This window comes from Hydractinia symbiolongicarpus, chromosome 8 (genome assembly GCF_029227915.1).
Source record: "Hydractinia symbiolongicarpus strain clone_291-10 chromosome 8, HSymV2.1, whole genome shotgun sequence".
Taxonomy (NCBI): Eukaryota; Metazoa; Cnidaria; class Hydrozoa; order Anthoathecata; family Hydractiniidae; genus Hydractinia; species Hydractinia symbiolongicarpus.
This window is the reverse complement of record NC_079882.1, coordinates 19,804,843-19,822,366: the sequence shown is the minus strand read 5'-3', so window position 1 is coordinate 19,822,366 and position 17,524 is coordinate 19,804,843. Positions and strand designations below refer to the sequence as shown.

At 34.5% G+C, this 17,524-nt stretch overlaps 2 protein-coding genes across 4 annotated transcripts; one reads left to right on the top strand and one right to left on the bottom strand.

Moving 5' to 3' along the window:
* Positions 1-829: 829 nt before the first annotated feature.
* Positions 830-17,304, top strand: LOC130654077 (exostosin-2-like). Of its 3 annotated transcripts, XM_057456603.1 has the most exons (17): positions 830-973; positions 8,708-8,744; positions 10,053-10,541; positions 10,990-11,202; positions 11,442-11,637; positions 11,738-11,809; positions 13,062-13,129; positions 13,269-13,362; positions 13,674-13,781; positions 14,229-14,273; positions 14,350-14,490; positions 14,596-14,638; positions 14,884-14,950; positions 15,106-15,202; positions 15,571-15,732; positions 16,094-16,222; positions 16,683-17,304. In XM_057456603.1, exons 3-17 carry the CDS (start codon positions 10,087-10,089, stop codon positions 16,905-16,907), a joined length of 2,115 nt encoding a protein of 704 aa, XP_057312586.1. In that variant the 5' UTR covers positions 830-973; positions 8,708-8,744; positions 10,053-10,086; the 3' UTR covers positions 16,908-17,304. The 3 variants fall into 3 exon arrangements, with proteins under 3 accessions (XP_057312586.1, XP_057312588.1, XP_057312587.1); XM_057456605.1 differs by lacking the exon at positions 8,708-8,744; XM_057456604.1 differs by lacking the exon at positions 830-973 and having other exon boundaries at positions 8,606-8,744.
* On the bottom strand, positions 4,644-9,751 carry LOC130654086 (agmatinase, mitochondrial-like). The gene is made up of 7 exons (XM_057456614.1): positions 9,494-9,751; positions 7,786-7,911; positions 7,067-7,251; positions 6,697-6,894; positions 6,443-6,587; positions 6,263-6,357; positions 4,644-4,804 (listed from the first exon to the last, which is right to left on the bottom strand). Exons 1-7 carry the CDS (start codon positions 9,690-9,692, stop codon positions 4,709-4,711), a joined length of 1,044 nt encoding a protein of 347 aa, XP_057312597.1. The 5' UTR covers positions 9,693-9,751; the 3' UTR covers positions 4,644-4,708.
* Positions 17,305-17,524: the final 220 nt, after the last annotated feature.

Below are 17,524 nucleotides of genomic sequence, written 5' to 3'. Positions count from 1 at the left end.
TACATTTTAAATGCCGTGCTGTACTTTATGAGAAGTCGAAAAAAGGCCTTGCACTATGGCGCATTGTGAAGTAAGAGAAGAACATTGATTGGTCTAGCCAACCTAGCTAACCTAACCCGTTTTTACTGAAAATAATAGAAATTTGACTTTGTTGTACAGGCTAGTTCACGTTTCAAATCCATTCAAACATCAAAACAACTCTTCTTCCGGTGACTCGTCATTCATACTGTAAACTAAAGCTTGACCAATCTAAAAGGTTTAGACGGCGGTGTGGTGTAAAAAGTGACATGAAAATCTCCATTCTGCAGAATTCTAAAATTGAAATCTTACCCTGAATTTTTCTTGTTCAAAATTTGCGTACTAATGAACTAAACATGGAAGTTTTTATATTATGCAATCCTTGCGTTTTAACAAGCACAAAGTTAAATTCAGGGTAAAATAAATAAAAAAAACAATTTTTAATAAATCACCTCTGAGTAATGCTCCATGTTTTTTATAGTCCTTTTGTAATCCGGATATACATGATGACAATTTTGAATAAAATAATGTAAACATGGACTCGGAAAGCATTTTTCTGGCGTTATAGAGACGTGCATTTTTAAAAAGAGTCTGTTTTTCAAAAAACAATTAGCCGTTGTGTGACCTTACATAAGAAACTTTGTGAACCATCTTTCTATGCATTTGCCCTTCTTATCTACTGACTGACTCATTTTATCAAATACGTCATATCGGTTTGATACACCAAAACTTATCAGAACACTATGGGAAGCAAATAGTTCTGGAGACGAGGTTGGGTTACAGCCCGCACTTCACATTAATCACGATGGATATGTTATGATAGCCAATTTGGATTGATAAGTTTTCAATGGATGCGTTCAGCACTTGGCTTGGTAAAGATGGTAGAGAAGTAAATACGAAAGTGAAAGAGGGGTTCAGTAAAAGCATTCCAAGAAAGAATTTTTAAAGTTTCACGGTACTGGCTTAGTATTTGTGTTTTTTGAAACTTTTATTTTTTCCAGTGAAAATATTTTTTTTAAATAAAAAGAAATTAGAAAAGTTCTTAATGTTTTACGTTTACATAGGAATTTAGTGCATATACGGAAAAACTCTGGAAAATCTACAAGGCAATAAAATGCAGACTTTAGCTGAAGAGAGTCAAATAATAGTTAAAAACTATTGCAGCTAGTAGCATCTTTTCACCATATTTATATATATGTTCTAAATCTAAACCACATGAAACTATATTTTAATTTTAGGACTAAAAGTTGCCACCTCAATAATAATTTTTTGAATGAGCTGACCACAGTTTCCTGCCTTCATTTTTTTGCCTGTCGATTTTTGTAAGAGGTCTGGGAAATATAAACAACACATGTCACATTGAAACTTGTCTATATGCCTTCTTTTTTTAGTTTAGTGTTTACACTAAAGTTTTGTTTTGTTCTAAAGGGAAATAAAGGGAATAAGGCTGTTCTGCCCGGATAATAAACGCTGCTCTGATTAAGTACGGCAGCTTGCCCCGGTTAAGAACAGGGCAGAAAATACATAATCAGGGTATCATAATCAGGACTTTTTGCTCAAAAAATATTATTTGGCACTTTTAAAAGGAACATATTCAGGGCAGGCAAGTTTATATACGACAGTCTAATATTATTTCTGACTTATTATAGAACGTACATAATCAGGGATGACCAGCTTATGTATGACAGTCAAATATTATTCAAGACTTACAGAACAAATATACTCGGGCCAACCGCTTTTATATCATTCGTCATCACTTCTGACAAGCAAATAGCCCTGGTGGCAAAGTTGTTGTTGTTCTCAAATGAAACGAAATTTCGTGGCAAATACTAAATTTTGGGATCCGCAAGTTTAATAACTTTTTACCAAACTTAATTTCCGCAAAAAGTATAGTTACTTCATTCAAAGTATGTTATGTTGAAATGCATTTACTACAAGAGTAGTACAAGAATTACGTCGAGACTTTTTTCTTTTGCCATGTCTAGTTTTTACGGGTGTTCTATCTTCCAAACAATGTTGAATTCACAAAAGTTTAAAGAAAGTTCCAATCGCAGCCTCCTTGGCCAGCCATTTATATCAGCGTTCATAATCCGGTCACCACGACATAACCTGTGCAAAAAAAACATAATCGGACCATGCGTACAGGGAGTCGGTAAATTTGTAAAAAATAAACCAAACAATCCACGAACAATCTTCGATACGCAACAAAATCCACCATTTACCTTCTCAGCGGTCCTCCGAAATTACAGGTTACGTCCAAATGTTATTTCAAAACTCAGTGTTATATTTCCTGCTTCGCATTTATACGGCAATACAAGCAAAAACCATGGGAACGACGTTGACTGACAAAAATGAAACTCGAAATGAATAACAAAATATTGCTGCGAAATATAGTATTTTTGTAATTTTTCGGGAAAACTTTTATCAGACCGACCAACTAACTTTTGTAATTAGAAATGACAATAACCAAACATATTTTTGACGGTGGCCTAACATACAGTGCCTCTTGAATGTAACTTGCCATGTACATGAGTTTTACAATTCCTCGTGACTGCATAAGCAACCTTTGTATATCTTTTATTTATACATGTTCTGAATTGATTTCTATTATTACCATCATGTGTGGACCATGACAATAACGGTCTTTTCGTTCTCACATGTAACATGAAGCTATGTTTAAAAGCACTAACAATCACGAAAGCTATTGTAATTTATATATTTTAAGTGAATGGACACTAACTGCTTTCGATACTCTTTTTTTTTAACCACAAAAATAGTAATTTCAACTGCTATACTTATAACAAAATACAGCAATTTTTAGGCTTTGTATAGTTGTTTTCTTGTCATTTCAGAATGAAATATGGCTTTTTTAAGCTTCTATGGGACGTTTTCTCGTCCTTTATGATGGAATACATTAATTATAAGCTTTGTAAGATTGTTTGCTGGCTATGTCTGAACAAAATACGGTGATTTTTAAACTTTATAGAGTTATTTTCTCATAATTTTCGAACGAAATATGGCAATATCTAAGCTTCTACAGGAAGTTTTCTTGTATTTTAGATAGATAGATGTGCATATTTTACATGGCTAGCCTCACAAATATTAAGGGATATACCCTGTCTAATATTTCCAGGAGGGGGCATGGCTTTGATTGGGAATCCTGGAGTATTTAATGCTTACGGCCTACACAGTGCGCAATCTGCCCAATTTTCCTCACATGGCTTGGGTTAAACCAGGGCTATGGTATTATTCAATTGCTCATATTGAGGGGCTGCCAAGGGGAATCGAACCCTGGTTTCCTGCATAAATTACAAGAGTGATAACCACTAAACTAAGGCACCACAAAATTAAGTATTTAAAAAAAAATCATTTGTACAGAGATTAATTTAAAAAAACGTAGAATTCATTGCAAAGGCATAATAATTGTTTTTGGCTATGAAAATCATTAATTCTAGTGAATGAAAGTAATACATTTGAGTGTTAAAATCTTAAATCTTACTTTATAGGGTCATGTGCCATACGAAAAGACTAGAGGGTTTGTAGGGCTGTTTTCAACCATTTCGAAACAAAATACAACAATTTCAAATATATGCCCTACAAATGTTGCCACCATGCCATGTTGCCTTATTTCGTTTGTTTTTTTTCACTTTTCTAACATCACAAAATCTCAAGGCTTTGAAATCATTCCCCAAAAATCTACAATGACAGATATTTGTTTCGTAGCTTGTATATATATTCTATGTATAGATATGTTCTTACATTTACATTATTCTTAAAGGGGTCTTGAGGTACTCCATCTACTTATTTAGCTTGTTTTTGTATTTTTAGTAACTGTTTAGATAATTGCATTCTAGGGTAAAATCTTTATTTAAAGTGGTGTTTATTTAATGCACAGTTACATGGATGTGGTTTAAATGGCTTCTAACTCTCAGAAACCAATCATCTTTGGAGTATAAGGCAAGCATTGAAAGCACAATAAAACTTAAAGATATGGCTGCAAAAATTTGTTTGAGACTGACATAAATATTTGCATCATCATGATACAATAAATATTATACAACAGATCTCTGAAAATTTCAAGTCAATTTACTTATGTACAGTTTATAGGCTTTTATGTCTGACAGATTTTAAGAAAACGCAGATAAGAACCATTATAAAGGTTTATTATTTTTTTCATTCATTTTTGTATGGTCAGCTAAAGTTTATTATTTGAGATTTGTTTATCAAATTTAAATGTGTGTTAGTACAAAAAATTAAGAGGTCCTTTCAAGGATTTGAAACAAGTATTACAATGACTGAATGAGGTAGCAATAATAATACAACACTTAAATGTTGGTCAATGTTTTTTTATTTATTCAAACTAAAACCTTTTCTAAAAATATTTAATGTTTGCATCTATCTTGGTTTCAATATCTCTATAGAAAATGCATGTCCTTCAACAATTTTGAAAACTGAAGTTGTCTCGGATGGCAAGTATTAATAGTAGATGCATGTATCTTGACTGCTATAGTCACACAAATTGCTAAATGCAATATATATTTTTATCAACTTTGTCAACACAGGAAAATTCCCATGAATTTCAGGGGATAACAACTTATGCTAAACAAACACACAAAACTAGCATATTATATTTGAGTTTAACATGAAATCTTTTTCTTAAATATAACTCTACTACATATTTTTAAAAAATTTAATATTTTACACCAGGTAAAACACATAACATCTCAAATAACAAGTTGGCAGCATGGATAGATGTTTTGCCAGCAATATCATACGGTGGTGACACCTAAAATGTGGGATGTATTAAAAGCAATTAATTTAAGATGCTAAAAGGATACAGTATATACAATACAAAGAATTTCTAAACTCCTAACTTCTAAAATCAAGTGGGATAAAAATAATTTAAAAATTTTCAACTTGTACTCTTTTGAATAGTTTATTTTTTAATGATAAAAAAGTCACTTTAACTCCAACTTCTATTCAACTTGAAAGTTTAAAAAACTGATCAGAAATTTTTGATACTATAAAAAAGAAAAACAGTAAATGCATGAAGAAACCTTTTAAAACATTTGGATGAATTCATCATCCTCATCATTCTCGGCTTAACGTCTGTTTTCCCGTGCTAGCATGGGTTGGACGTTATGATCATTAATGACCCTCTTCCAATCTGATCTATAGACTGTGTTAGATCTAAACTCAACTTCCTCTGTATCAAGTCTGTCCTTATAACCTCCTGCCAAGTCTTTCTGCCCCTGGGCTTTGCCCCAGGAACTATGAAGTCTCTACACTTTCTTACCCAATTATTCCCCTCCATTCTTTCCAAGTACCCCAGCCAATTCAATCTTCTTATCTGGATACCATCTTTAATTCTTTGGATACTTAGCCTTCTTCTTAGCTCTTCTGAACTCTTTCTGTCTCTCACACTGGCGTTACACATCCACCTAACCATTCTCATATTCCCTTTCTAAACAGTCAAGATCTTCCTGCTTCACTGCCCATGTCTCACTACCGTACAACATAACACTTATTACACAGGTCTCATACAACCTACCTTTTACCTCAATTGACAAGACTCTGCTAGTCAACAAAGGAAGTAACTCTCTGAACTTTTTCCAAGCAGAACTTATCCTGCAAGTAACACTTCTTCCAACACCCCCTTCACTGCCCAACATATCACCTAAGTAACAGAAGTTCTCAACAATCTCTAACGAGCCACTGTTGTACATCATTAAAGCTGGAAATACTTCATTCTCTATAATCTCACCTTTGCAACGCTTGCATACAAACTTAGCTCTTGTCAGCTCTTAACCTTTCACCAATGCTACTGCACTTCTTATGTACCCAATGCTTGCAAGTCTGACAAAAAAATGAGTTACTACCAACCTTTTCTTATTTTGCATTGATTATGAGTCATGTTAGTGCAAATAATAATAACTGTAAAATTTCATTTAAATTTTGCCAATATATTAGTGTTGTTAATTTTTGTTGACCACTCTGTGCTTAGCGTTAGGATTTGTGTAAAAAATTATTGTATTTCCAATTGTTCCCAGATTTTATATTTTTGCAACTTTTTTCATTCGTTTAATAAAACTGTCCTTTTTGATCTTTTCATTATTATTACTATTATTATTATTATAGAAATTATGGCTGCAGCTAGTTTGTTATTCCCTTTAAATGTAACACATGTGAAGTTCATCCATCTTAAAAAAAAAGAGGGATCGTAGTCAATAAATTGAGAACTTACTTCAACAAGATCACAACCAACGATGTTAAGACCTCTACATCCTCGAATAATCTCTAACGCTTGGACTCCCGTCAAACCTCCGATTTCAGGTGTGCCTTTAAAAGAGATTAAAATACAATTTCATTCTCTGTTCCTTTATTCTTATTATATCAACAACAATAATTATAAGTGTAACCATACCTGTTCCTGGTGCATATGCTGGATCTAGTGAATCGATGTCAAATGAAATGTAAACTGGTTTATCTCCAACCATCTCTCTGACTTCTTCCATCAAGGGTGTAAGAGATTTCCACCAGCAGTCTTTGGCGGGTACAACTCTGAAGCCCTTAAAGTAAAATTAATCAGGTTTCATAGTCCATTACACATGCTTATAAAAAACACTCATTACAAGCTGTTGATTAGAGAGGGAGATAGTTAAAAATGTTAAAACTTACTAATTTTTTACCAACTTCATAATCATTTTCCATTCCTGAGCCTCTTAAACCAATTTGTATTGTTTTGTTAGGATCAATTAGTTTTTCCGTGTATGCCAGCATAAATGGATTTCCATGATGTATTTCTGATCCCATAAATGGCCCATATAAATCTGTATGTGCATCAATATGAATGAGACATACAGGGCCATGTTTTTCCTAGAGGGAAAATAAAGCAAACTATTTTTTATCTATTTTAAACTGTCTACATGGACTTAATGGATGTAGACTTAGCTATCATAAAAGTTTTATTTCATGCAGTTTGGAGGGTTTAGGAAAATCACTGTGCATCGAGTCCAGGAGCCTGGCATATTTACTGCATCTATCTTACTTTAATGGCCTGTAGTATGGGATATGATATGGTATGGTCACCACCCATGGTTAAAGGCTTGCAGCCTGTTTCAACAAACTTTGAGAACTGCTGTTGTATTTGTTTACATGCTTCTGGAAGATTATACTGATTTAAGTTCACATCACCCACATCACCAACTTGGAGACTTTCATACGGTCTTGCTCCTAAATAAAGCACACTGCGTAAAGGAGTTAAGCAACATTTACTAAACCAGGCCTCCCACACGTCTTGTATTTCCAGTATTTGGCAAAAGTGTCCTGTTTTGTCCTGTATTTTGATTAATTTTCCTGTATGTCCTGTATTTCTGAAAATCTGCACTTAATATAACATTTCCTTGTTTCTTGTTTTTGACCTTGTTAAACTGATTGATAAATATTATACAAATTACAAATTTAGTAGATCTGATATTTCTATATGTGCTGGGTTTTATTTAATTATATGATATATTTTAGACTTGGTACTGTTTATTATGTTGTTGTTGTTTTGGATACCAATGAAATTTTTGCAATTATTTTCACACTAAATTCTGTATTTTCGTAAATTTTTGTCCTGTATTGTCCATTTTTTGAACCATTTTCTGTTCTGTATTCCTGTATTATTTTGCTCAACTGACTGTGGGGGGCCTGCTAAACTTAAACAATTGAGATAATAGCAAAAAAAATATAATGTAAATGATACTAGTGTTTCTAACAATGTACCTGTGTCATTGTTCATGCTACGAAGCATTACAGACTCAGAGCGAATAGCTCTTGGCCCGAACCTTGTGCCAGTTCGATTTGAAGCACCAACATCCAGTGGAACCCCAACAAAGCATACATCAAGTTCTAAGAGGAAAATAATAACCAACAGTTTTGCGTGCAGTTTGTATCTGTTTAGTATTAGTCAGTATTACAGATTAGCCAAACAGTCAAAATTTAATTATATGCAACCCTTGCTATGGTTTCGGGGTTGCAATATTTGCATTCTGCTTACCTTTGCCATATTTTTTATATGTATTGGGATAATATAAGAGAAGTTATGTCATATTTTGTTGCTTCAGATAAAATGTTTTGTCTACCGGCATGTATTGTCTTTAATTTTGTGTGATTTTTTATTCCATCTTTAAATTTTGCATGCCTACAATCACATAAGCAACAAGAACATCCTTTAACTGCTTCAAAGTATGCTATGTTGTTTGACCAGTGATTTATTTAGCGAAAAGCTGGTTCGATCCTATTGTAGTATTGCTAGCTTGTATTTGGATTTATGTGAAAATGTGCTGATATGCTTGTATTCCATATAAAATGGTAAAGTATGCTTAAATACTTACCTTCTTTTAAATTTTCTTTATGGAAAGTTGTCATAAGCTGCAGGTTAAGAATGGAATTTAAGGCTATAAGTTGTGAAAATAGGAAAACAAAATATGCAATTTATCATTGTGTGCACATTTTTTGAACACTTTCTTTTAAGGCAGTGTTTGCATGAAAGCTTCACTTCGCCTGGAGTGATGTAAAATCTTATATATTTTAATTAAAACTTTTGTTCTACACCACTTAACAGTTTTCACTTGTTGCAAAAACAAAATAAAAACTTAAATGTTGGCTTATGGGATAAGAATACATTGACCGTTTCTATATTTAGAAGAACAGTGAGAAAACTAAAAGTATAAATACACAAGGTAAGTTCAGAAAATATAGTTGTGTTAAGTATTGTTGTGTATAAGAAATTAAAAAATTCTATGTGTAATTATAATACCTGTAACCCAAGAAAAACACACAGAAAGAATGGTAAAGACTGGACAATAATATGCTTAGCATATGTTTGAAAAACTCCCCTTAGTGTTAAAGAAGCATGTAAAACCCGGAAACATAACCTTAAGAGAAAGACTTTCAAGTGATTTAAATATGGAAAATTATTGAGTCACCTTAACGTCACGTCATACAAAAATATTTTTGACTAACCTGAAGCTAGCTAAAAATAATGAAAAGTCATCAAATTTGTCCGCAAAGTATAATGTTTCAGAAGTTATCACAAAAAAAATGGAGGTAGGGCTTTCTTAATAAGCAACCTTTTATCCTCCATAATATACAAAATATCATAACTGCAAATTTTTTGCTTAAGACATTTGCGTATTTTATTCTCGATTATGCAAAGTATATTCCTTTGTTAAATTAACATGATATTCAGCCGGTAAATTTACATTTAGCCTACAGTTTGAGGAAAAAGTTTGTACAGTTTGTGAGAAAAAAAAAATAAAAAATACATGAAACTTTTGTGTAGAAATGTAGTTAACACTCCCAGAAAAATCAATGCACATAGTGAATATACTGGGTGGATAAATATAAACAAAATATATAAATATTTAAAATTTTAAGCAAAACTTTTTAGAAAATATCCATTATCAGGGCTATAAAAGAGTGAATATACCTTTGGTGTCTTTGTAGACAGGTAATCTAAACATGGAAGCTATCCCTCCGGCTCGAACCATTTCTTTGTTTGTTGGAGGTCGGTTGAACTTCCGTGCCACAGTCGTTGTGCAAAGTTTTCTCACTGCATTGCTGTTAAGTTTGCATGCCATCTTCATTTTAAGTTGTTTTCTGCACTTAAAGTATATGTTAAACAGCATATGACCTCAGATTAGTTACAAAACTTCTTAAAACTTGAGCTATAACATAGAACAACAATCTAAAAGCTAAACAATGCCAAACAAATACAAAACTGATATATGACACTGCTGCTCTGTTTATTTTTTTTGCGATAAAAAAACAGCTCATTTAAAAAAATTTAACATTTTGTACTCTACTGAAATTTCCTAGCTGACGATTTGACAGTTTTCACAATAACTAAGAAACAAAATCATTATGCCACGCCTATCCCAAAACGAGCATTTGTATAATATTTTCAATAGCCTGCAAAACCATTGGTTTTATGGTTAATATTTTTGAGTTAATAGTTTTTACTTATTTTTTTTGTTTTGTTTTTATAGGCTTAGAGTTGAAATGGAAATGTAAATATACGAAATGAGGTTGATCCATCGGTATGCTTTGCTCTTCATTGTCGTTGTGTTGGTAACCTGCTGTCTCCTATTGATAGACTTCGTGAAGAATCGCGTGGTGGAGAAGAGCAGAATTTTGGAACCATCTTTCACGCATGTAATAAATCACACGAATGTAACGAGAACTGAATCATCGTGCAGGTTCCATTCCTGCTTCAATTTATTCCAGTGCAAGCATGCGCAAGACTGGAAAATCAAGGTGTATGTGTACCCACTGGGAAGCTATGTGACAAAGAACGGACGCTCCATTGTCAGAGATTTATCGTATGAATTCGAATCGATTCTTCTTGCTTTTCAGAACAGCGTGTACATCACAAGCAACATTAGTGAAGCTTGTCTGCTTGTACCTGCCGTTGATCTGCTGTCTGAAAAAGGATTGGATCTGTCGTTGGTGTCAACAGCTCTTAACTCACTGCCAAGGTTTGTACTTAGTGTTTTGTTTTTTTTATCGTTGGACGGTGTTTAGTTTGATTGTCGAGATGTCAATTTTTTTTTAATTTTTCGATTGTGTTGGCTGTCAAAACGTCTTATGATATCACTATACTTGAAGTCTTGGCATGGAATTGTCTAGCTAACAAAAAAGAGCTAAGAAAGAAGGGTTATTGGGCTCTTTATATAGGCCATCAAAGAACAGCAGAAAACAGAATGTCATGAATAAAGCTTTGAAATGACATAATGCTTAATAATTGTTAAATAGGCTGGGGTTGTGTACTAATAACTGCTGGGTCGTTAGATTTTCAAAAAAAAAAAAAGAATAGTTGTACTGTTTTAATATTTTAAGGTATAGACAAGGTTTTTAAAAGCGGTTTTTAAACCTCCTTGGTATAAAATAGTGTTTGAATTTTTTTAACTTAATTTTTAATTATAGCTGGAAGGACGGGGAGAATCATGTTATATTTAATTTCTTTCCTGAGCTACCGCTCCCCCGTAGAAGTGTCATGCATAGTCAAGTAGGGAAAGCCTTCGTAGCCAGCTCAAATCTCTTGTATTCAAATAAAAGACATGGCTTTGACGTCAGCATTCCATTGTTTAACTCTCTCACAGCAGTTTCTGATGTAAAACGCCATCGAATTACCATTGGGTGAGTGGTCCATGTTTGTATTTCTATGAAAAGTCAATATACGATATGTGTTATTGAAATTATTATTCTGCTTAAAAAACAGAAAGTTATTTTTTATTAGACGCCCGTCTCCGTCCAACGCACCTAAAATTGCGCCCTCTGTAGTAATTAAAATAAGTATTATTTCTTAGGGCGTTAGTTAAAGCATCACTACACAAAGCATTTTTATTTTTTTAAAAACTATCACTTTTCGTTTGCAGGGCATCTCGCCGATGGAAGTTGATCGTCAGTCAACTCAGCGTTGATTCCGATCAGCGCGATGCATTGCGAAAAGTTGAAGACAGCGAGGGTGGAGTGTTAATGCTACGCAAATGTTTGGGCACTCCTTCGAATACGATATATCACAACAAGTTGTGTAAAGATGGATTGCCCTTCACTTACCCTAACATTCTAAAAGTAAGTTGACCTTCCTCCGACCGCCATTTGCCACACCCTTTCGCCCACCCACCAATTTTGTCACTGTAATTTGAGTAGCAATGTTAATTCTGTTGTTTAGGATGGGTGGTTTTGCTTAATCCTTCCTGGCATGTACCATGGTACAACGTTACTACTGGATGCTATGATGTTGGTAAGATGAGTTCAAAATTTTTATTTTGCGTGTAGGCTCTTGCCATCCTCGTCGATCTAAATTATTACAGAGGGTCCAACTAGAAACGGGTTAATATAAGGAGAACAGGGTGCAGTAGGGAGCGGCCTAAAAACGAGTACCCGAGGAAAAGGTAGGAGAATAGAATGAATAGAGTGAAGACGGAAAGGCTTGCGTCGTGGCGAGTAGCTCAGATATTTTTTACTTGTTCTGCAATACGTCTTAATCAGATTAATATGTAAATACAATATAGAATATAGTCGAATATCTAACCAGTGTCTTTAGTGTATTTGACTTGCTCAACAACATCGCCCGTAAGTTTGACTCGTTGCAGCAGAGAAATTCTTTTACACAAAATGAAATACTTCCTCTTTAAGACCTATTATAATTTTTTTATTCCGCACTTGTGATTCGTTAATTATTTTTTTTTTTTTTGCGTTAACATTTTATGTAGCTGACACCTACAGGGATTTGCAGTCAAGCGAAGATATATCGACATATTGTTATGTGATGATAAAATTTTAATGCGATCAGAAAAAGTCACGATTCGTCGCACGTGATACTTTATTGTCGGAAAATTTAGTGAGCGACGGAAAGTAGTAAATTTAAGAAACAATAGACGTGGTTTAAGATGAAGTTTTTTCCTTCAAGCCTCGAGGTTTAAAATTTTATCTTTGCAGAGTTAGATTTCGCAGTTTATTTTGTGGGATTTAAATTTTCGATTTTTCATAAAACGCGAAAATTTATTTTCGTATTTGTGCCGAGACGACCTATTCATTTGAAACGAAAAGTTTATCGGAGATAAATTAGTACGACAGCCTAAACAACAACTTGTGATGATTAGTCGATCTTTTTTGACAAAAACCTTCAATTGTCAGTAATAACACTGAGATTGATGGAATATTAAGACATTCAAATAGAAAGAATATTCAAGATTACAGCGGTCCCCAGATCGAGTTGTGATGGTTATAATTTGCGTTTTTAAAAAAAGACAAATTTCTGTTATAACTCTGTAGCTAAAACATAAAAAATCAATGACAAACTATTGTCGTAACAGCGAAGGTATTTTACAATCTAAAAATGTCATCTGTTGTTGATACTGATGGAATTTTAATTCTGTCGACATAATTTTTCCAATTCGTGCATCGATTCGTCGCACGAATTGAGGTAACACGATGTCGACACAATTTTTGACGTGTGTCGGAAGTGAGGCTTGTTTCTTTGTTTTGTGTAGGGTTGTGTACCTGTGATAGCGATGGATGATTATGTACTCCCGTTTAATGACGTCATAGATTGGAACAGGTTAGAAAAGTTGTCCGCATATGATTGTGCTTTCGTTAATCGTACTTCGGCTTGTGTTGAAATTATTTTAATGGATATAAGTAGGAGCTGTATTAGCTACCTTTGCATTAATGGTTTTATTTTTTATATTTTTTAAAAGGGCATCGATCAGAATAAACGAATACCAAATCAAGAACGTGATGAAAATTTTGGCGAAATTTGGGATAGACGAAATTAAGCAGAAACAATATCAGGTCTGTTCGCCTAATTGTTTCGCGACGTTTCCTTTCATTTCGTTTGTGTCGTTTTGTTCCTTCCTTTGTCTGTTCTAGGTCTTAAATATGAATTCGTTTAGAGTTACACACACACTAAAAGAATTTATTCGGCTCAATGGTCGCTGCGTTACGACTTGTGTTAACTTTTGATTTACGGCGGGACGCTGCCGCAAGTTGGGATCGAATCAAAACTTGGCGTGGGGTTTCGCGTTGCGGCGTGCTGATATTGTTCATTGTTTTTTCCGAAAACAGAACTGTGTGTTTGAGTGTTAATTTCGTTTGTTGTTTAGGCTTTTTATTTGTGGAAGCGCTACTTCTCATCGATCGATCTCATCGTGAACACCATGTTGGATTTGCTGAACGAGCGAGTGTTTGTAAAGACGAAGAAATCTTACGAGGTAACTACATTCGAAAATGTTCGAAAGCTAGCAAAATTAATATGCATGGCACAAAAAAGTTGATGTCGATATTTTTCTATCTTTACAAAGATTGTACATCGCGCAATTCTTTAACATTACCAGCCTAAACATGTTTACAAAAGTATATATTAAAGTTTACTAAGGAGCTGTTCATATGGGGAAAAAACTGTCTGGCAAACCGGGGACTTGGTTGTTTGAAATCCCGCCTTAGTGCTATTTTTCTAGTAAAAAATGCTTGGCATTCAATTTAAAAAAACAGCTCGCCTAACCGGGCCAGCTCGCCTTATGACCGTAAAACAAATATCAGCCGCCTAACGGGCCAGCTCGCCTCATATGAACAGCTCCTCAGAAAAAAACAAAAAGCATGCACGAGTTAAAACAAAAACAGTTTACCGGATTACCCAAACGTTCGATTAAATTCTTTAGGAGTGGAATGGTCCGTTTGGGAGTATCCATGGTGACAGACTCAAGGTAAACAAAGAATTCAAACTTTTTCAGTTTAACTTAAATACGAGTTAAAATTTGAGAAGAAACTTGTATTTTCTAGCCTGGAGCACCTTTGCCGCTTTACTTGCCTCTGTTACCTGGAAAAGACAAGGGATTTACGGCGGTTATCTTAACGTATAATCGCGTTGATATGTTATTCTTGCTTATGAAGGCGTTGGATAAGGTGCCCAGTCTTGCGAAGGTAAGAAATTTCTTCTTGGAATGCGCATTAATTAAAACTTTAAAACCTGTTTAGCCTTATTTGACATATTACCCCAGGTTTTTTTTTTCATTGCATTGATTTCAGCTTATCGTGGTATGGAACAATCCCTACTCGCACCCTCACCCAAGTAAGTAATATGTGTTATATACACCTACATTCAAGTAAGAGCAATGTTTAAAATACCTATATCCATACGTGTATCTTTCCGATAAAGCTTCCCTATCCGAATAAGCGCCTATCGTCTAAATAAAATATTTGATTATACGCCTAGCACTAAAGGGTGCGCCTATCCAGAAAACACTTGATGTAAAACATACTTTTTCAACAGCAGCCAGTTCAGGGTAGCTGATACCATTTTAATTTTTTTTATAGATAATTGGCCTGTTCTCAACAAACCGTGGACACTAATTCAAACCAAAACAAACCGATTGACCAACAGGTAGATAATTTAATTTAGTTTTCGTTCTAATCGTCTAGAAAGCAGCCTCGTTGTAGAGTTTAGTTGCGCTTGCATGAAGTACCTTAAGAACGTGCCTCCTAAGTTCGACAAACTGGCAGTATTAAGGGCTTTGAATTTTAACATATTTATTTCAGATTTTACCCTTTTAAAGAAATTGAAACCGAGGCTGTTATGGCGATCGATGACGACATTCTTATGTTAACAACTGACGAAATTGAATTTGCTTACCAAGTAACAAAATTCACTTACCATTTATTAGGGCCTGTATATTTTGCTCTCTATATTCCCATGCATTTGTAGTTCTTTGTGTTCTTTTACACACACTTTTTGTATTTAACTGTGGACACCCAATTTCAAAAGAGACCATTACATTGACCCGAGATGAGATTTCAAACCGCAATGAAATTTCGTCGTGTTCACATACAGTTTTTTATATCGTGGTATTGTGCTCACATGCGCCATAATTTTGTACACACGGGCAATAACTTTATAAACATGCGCAATAGCTTTTTACACATGCGCAATAGTTTCATTTTGGGTGATGGGTTAGTAAATTGTTCGCAGTTCTTTAGCCGCCCGGCCTTTTTGTTCTTTTTAAGACGTGGAGAGAATTTCCAGATCGTCTTGTCGGGTTTCCTGCACGAGTACATATTACTGACCCGAATGAAGTGATTAACGGGAAACGGATGAAGTATAAGTACGAATCAGAATGGCAGAACGAGTTGTCGATGGTGCTCACCGGTGCTGCTTTCTATCATAAGGTCAGTGTCACAACTATAAACATTTTAAACATTGAAATTAAAAGTAGGACAAAAATATGAATAAATTCATAGCTGATCTGTTTATCCTGTGTCGGTTTTGTATTAGTGTTTAACCACGAGTAAACTCTCCCCTAAAATCAAAATATACTAGTCATTAGCCGTGAAAAATCCAATGGTCCTCCGGTCCTCAAATTTTCGCTCGTCGTACATCCACCATAAATCCATGAGCTTTTCCAGTGCTTTATGTATCGCATTTTGTGTGTCTGTAGCACAATTAGAAAATCGGGAAAATTAGTATGGAGACACTCTAAATTTTTAACACAATCGACTGCGTATGTTAATTGACCCCTATTCGTTTTAGATGTATAATCATTGGTTTACGTATATGTTACCGTTCAAAACTAGAGACTATATTGATGAGAAAATGAACTGCGAAGACATTGGAATGAACTTTCTCATCTCAAACCTGACTGGAAAAGCACCAATCAAGGTGAGTTAACTGAGCATAGTGGACTAAATTAGCAAAGTGGATTAAGCCACTGGGAATTTTTTGTCAAGAAACATTTACTTTCTAAAGCTTAATATTTTTGTAACTCGATTTTAGTTGTTAATTTTTAAATTCAAAATGATCTTCCTGAAAATCAATATGCGAGAAATTATGAGTAGTTTTCGCTGCATAAAGATACTCGTCACGTAGAAAAAATTTAGTCACCCTTTTCCATTTTTGAACTTCTTGTGTACGTCTTTTTCAAGTAAAAACCCTTAAAGCAACACTAGATCATTTTTAAGTTTTAATTTTAAGTTTTTAATTTTTGGGAAAAAATCTTCGTCACCTTGGAAAGCCACTCTTTTCTCGACATTTTTTTTACGATAAGGTAATGCACGGGAAATCACACTAAGTCTTCAAGACGTAATTTATGAGGTGCATTCGCTTCTCATTCTTATTTTAGGTGAGCCCTAGGAAGCGTTTTAAATGTGCACAGTGTCGTGGCAACGATTCACTTTGGTCGGAGACGAGTCACTTTATAAAGCGTTCAGAATGTCTGCGTGTGTTTACCAATCATTTCGGCGGCAAGATGCCGCTTGAAGCTGTGGAATATCGCGTGGATCCTGTCCTGTTCCAAGAAGCTGTGCCACAAGAATTGAAAGCCTTTCCGGATATCGGGATGGTTTGAAGTTTACTTCTACCATATTTCTAGTGTGTCCAAGTAAAGTGCGCCTACAAAGCAAGTGCAGCTGCTAGATAATTATCTGACAGTGTTTTTGCCACATTTTTATGGGTATTTGTACAATGGTATGTTGTAGAGCTAGAGCACTCCATTGAACCCTGGTGTTACAAATTGTATACGGACTTTTAAAGATCACTGTTTTTGATATACATGGTCTTTGATGTGCAAACATCTTGGGTTTTAAAGAGACATTCTTCAGCTCAACATGTACCCTAGTGGGTGCAGCCACGCATCATAGTACATGTGATACATTGTTGTACTGTCCCTACTGCAGGCGGTGCAAGGTTTACAAGCTAGCAGTGTAAGCGTTTTTAATTAAAGAAGTATGGGAATGAAGTGTGTATATGTTGTTGTTTTGCTGTTCTTTTGATGAAAATTCAACTTCGTACGATTTCTTTATTTTTGACTACGAAAAGATGGTTTAACGGTATTGTAATTATATTTTCTGATTCATCCTAAAGTACGGAAAGTGTCATAAACGCCACGAGTTTCTGGCCATCACAGGTGCGTGATTCGACAACCAAAATAAGAAAAGCATATACATTTTTTTATCAACAATTTAA

Excerpts from the sequence above, each read along its gene's own strand:
- LOC130654086 (XM_057456614.1), bottom strand. The coding sequence starts at position 9,692 with ATGCTGTTTAACATATACTTTAAGTGCAGAAAACAACTTAAAATGAAG. Across the intron at positions 6,895-7,066 it reads CCATACTACAGGCCATTAAA|GAAAAACATGGCCCTGTATG; the intron begins GTAAGATAGATG and ends TTTTCCCTCTAG. Across the intron at positions 6,358-6,442 it reads AGCATATGCACCAGGAACAG|GCACACCTGAAATCGGAGGT; the intron begins GTATGGTTACAC and ends TCTCTTTTAAAG.
- LOC130654077 (XM_057456605.1), top strand. The coding sequence starts at position 10,087 with ATGAGGTTGATCCATCGGTATGCTTTGCTCTTCATTGTCGTTGTGTTG. Across the intron at positions 14,639-14,883 it reads CTACTCGCACCCTCACCCAA|ATAATTGGCCTGTTCTCAAC; the intron begins GTAAGTAATATG and ends TTTTTTTTATAG. Across the intron at positions 15,203-15,570 it reads AAATTGAATTTGCTTACCAA|ACGTGGAGAGAATTTCCAGA; the intron begins GTAACAAAATTC and ends GTTCTTTTTAAG.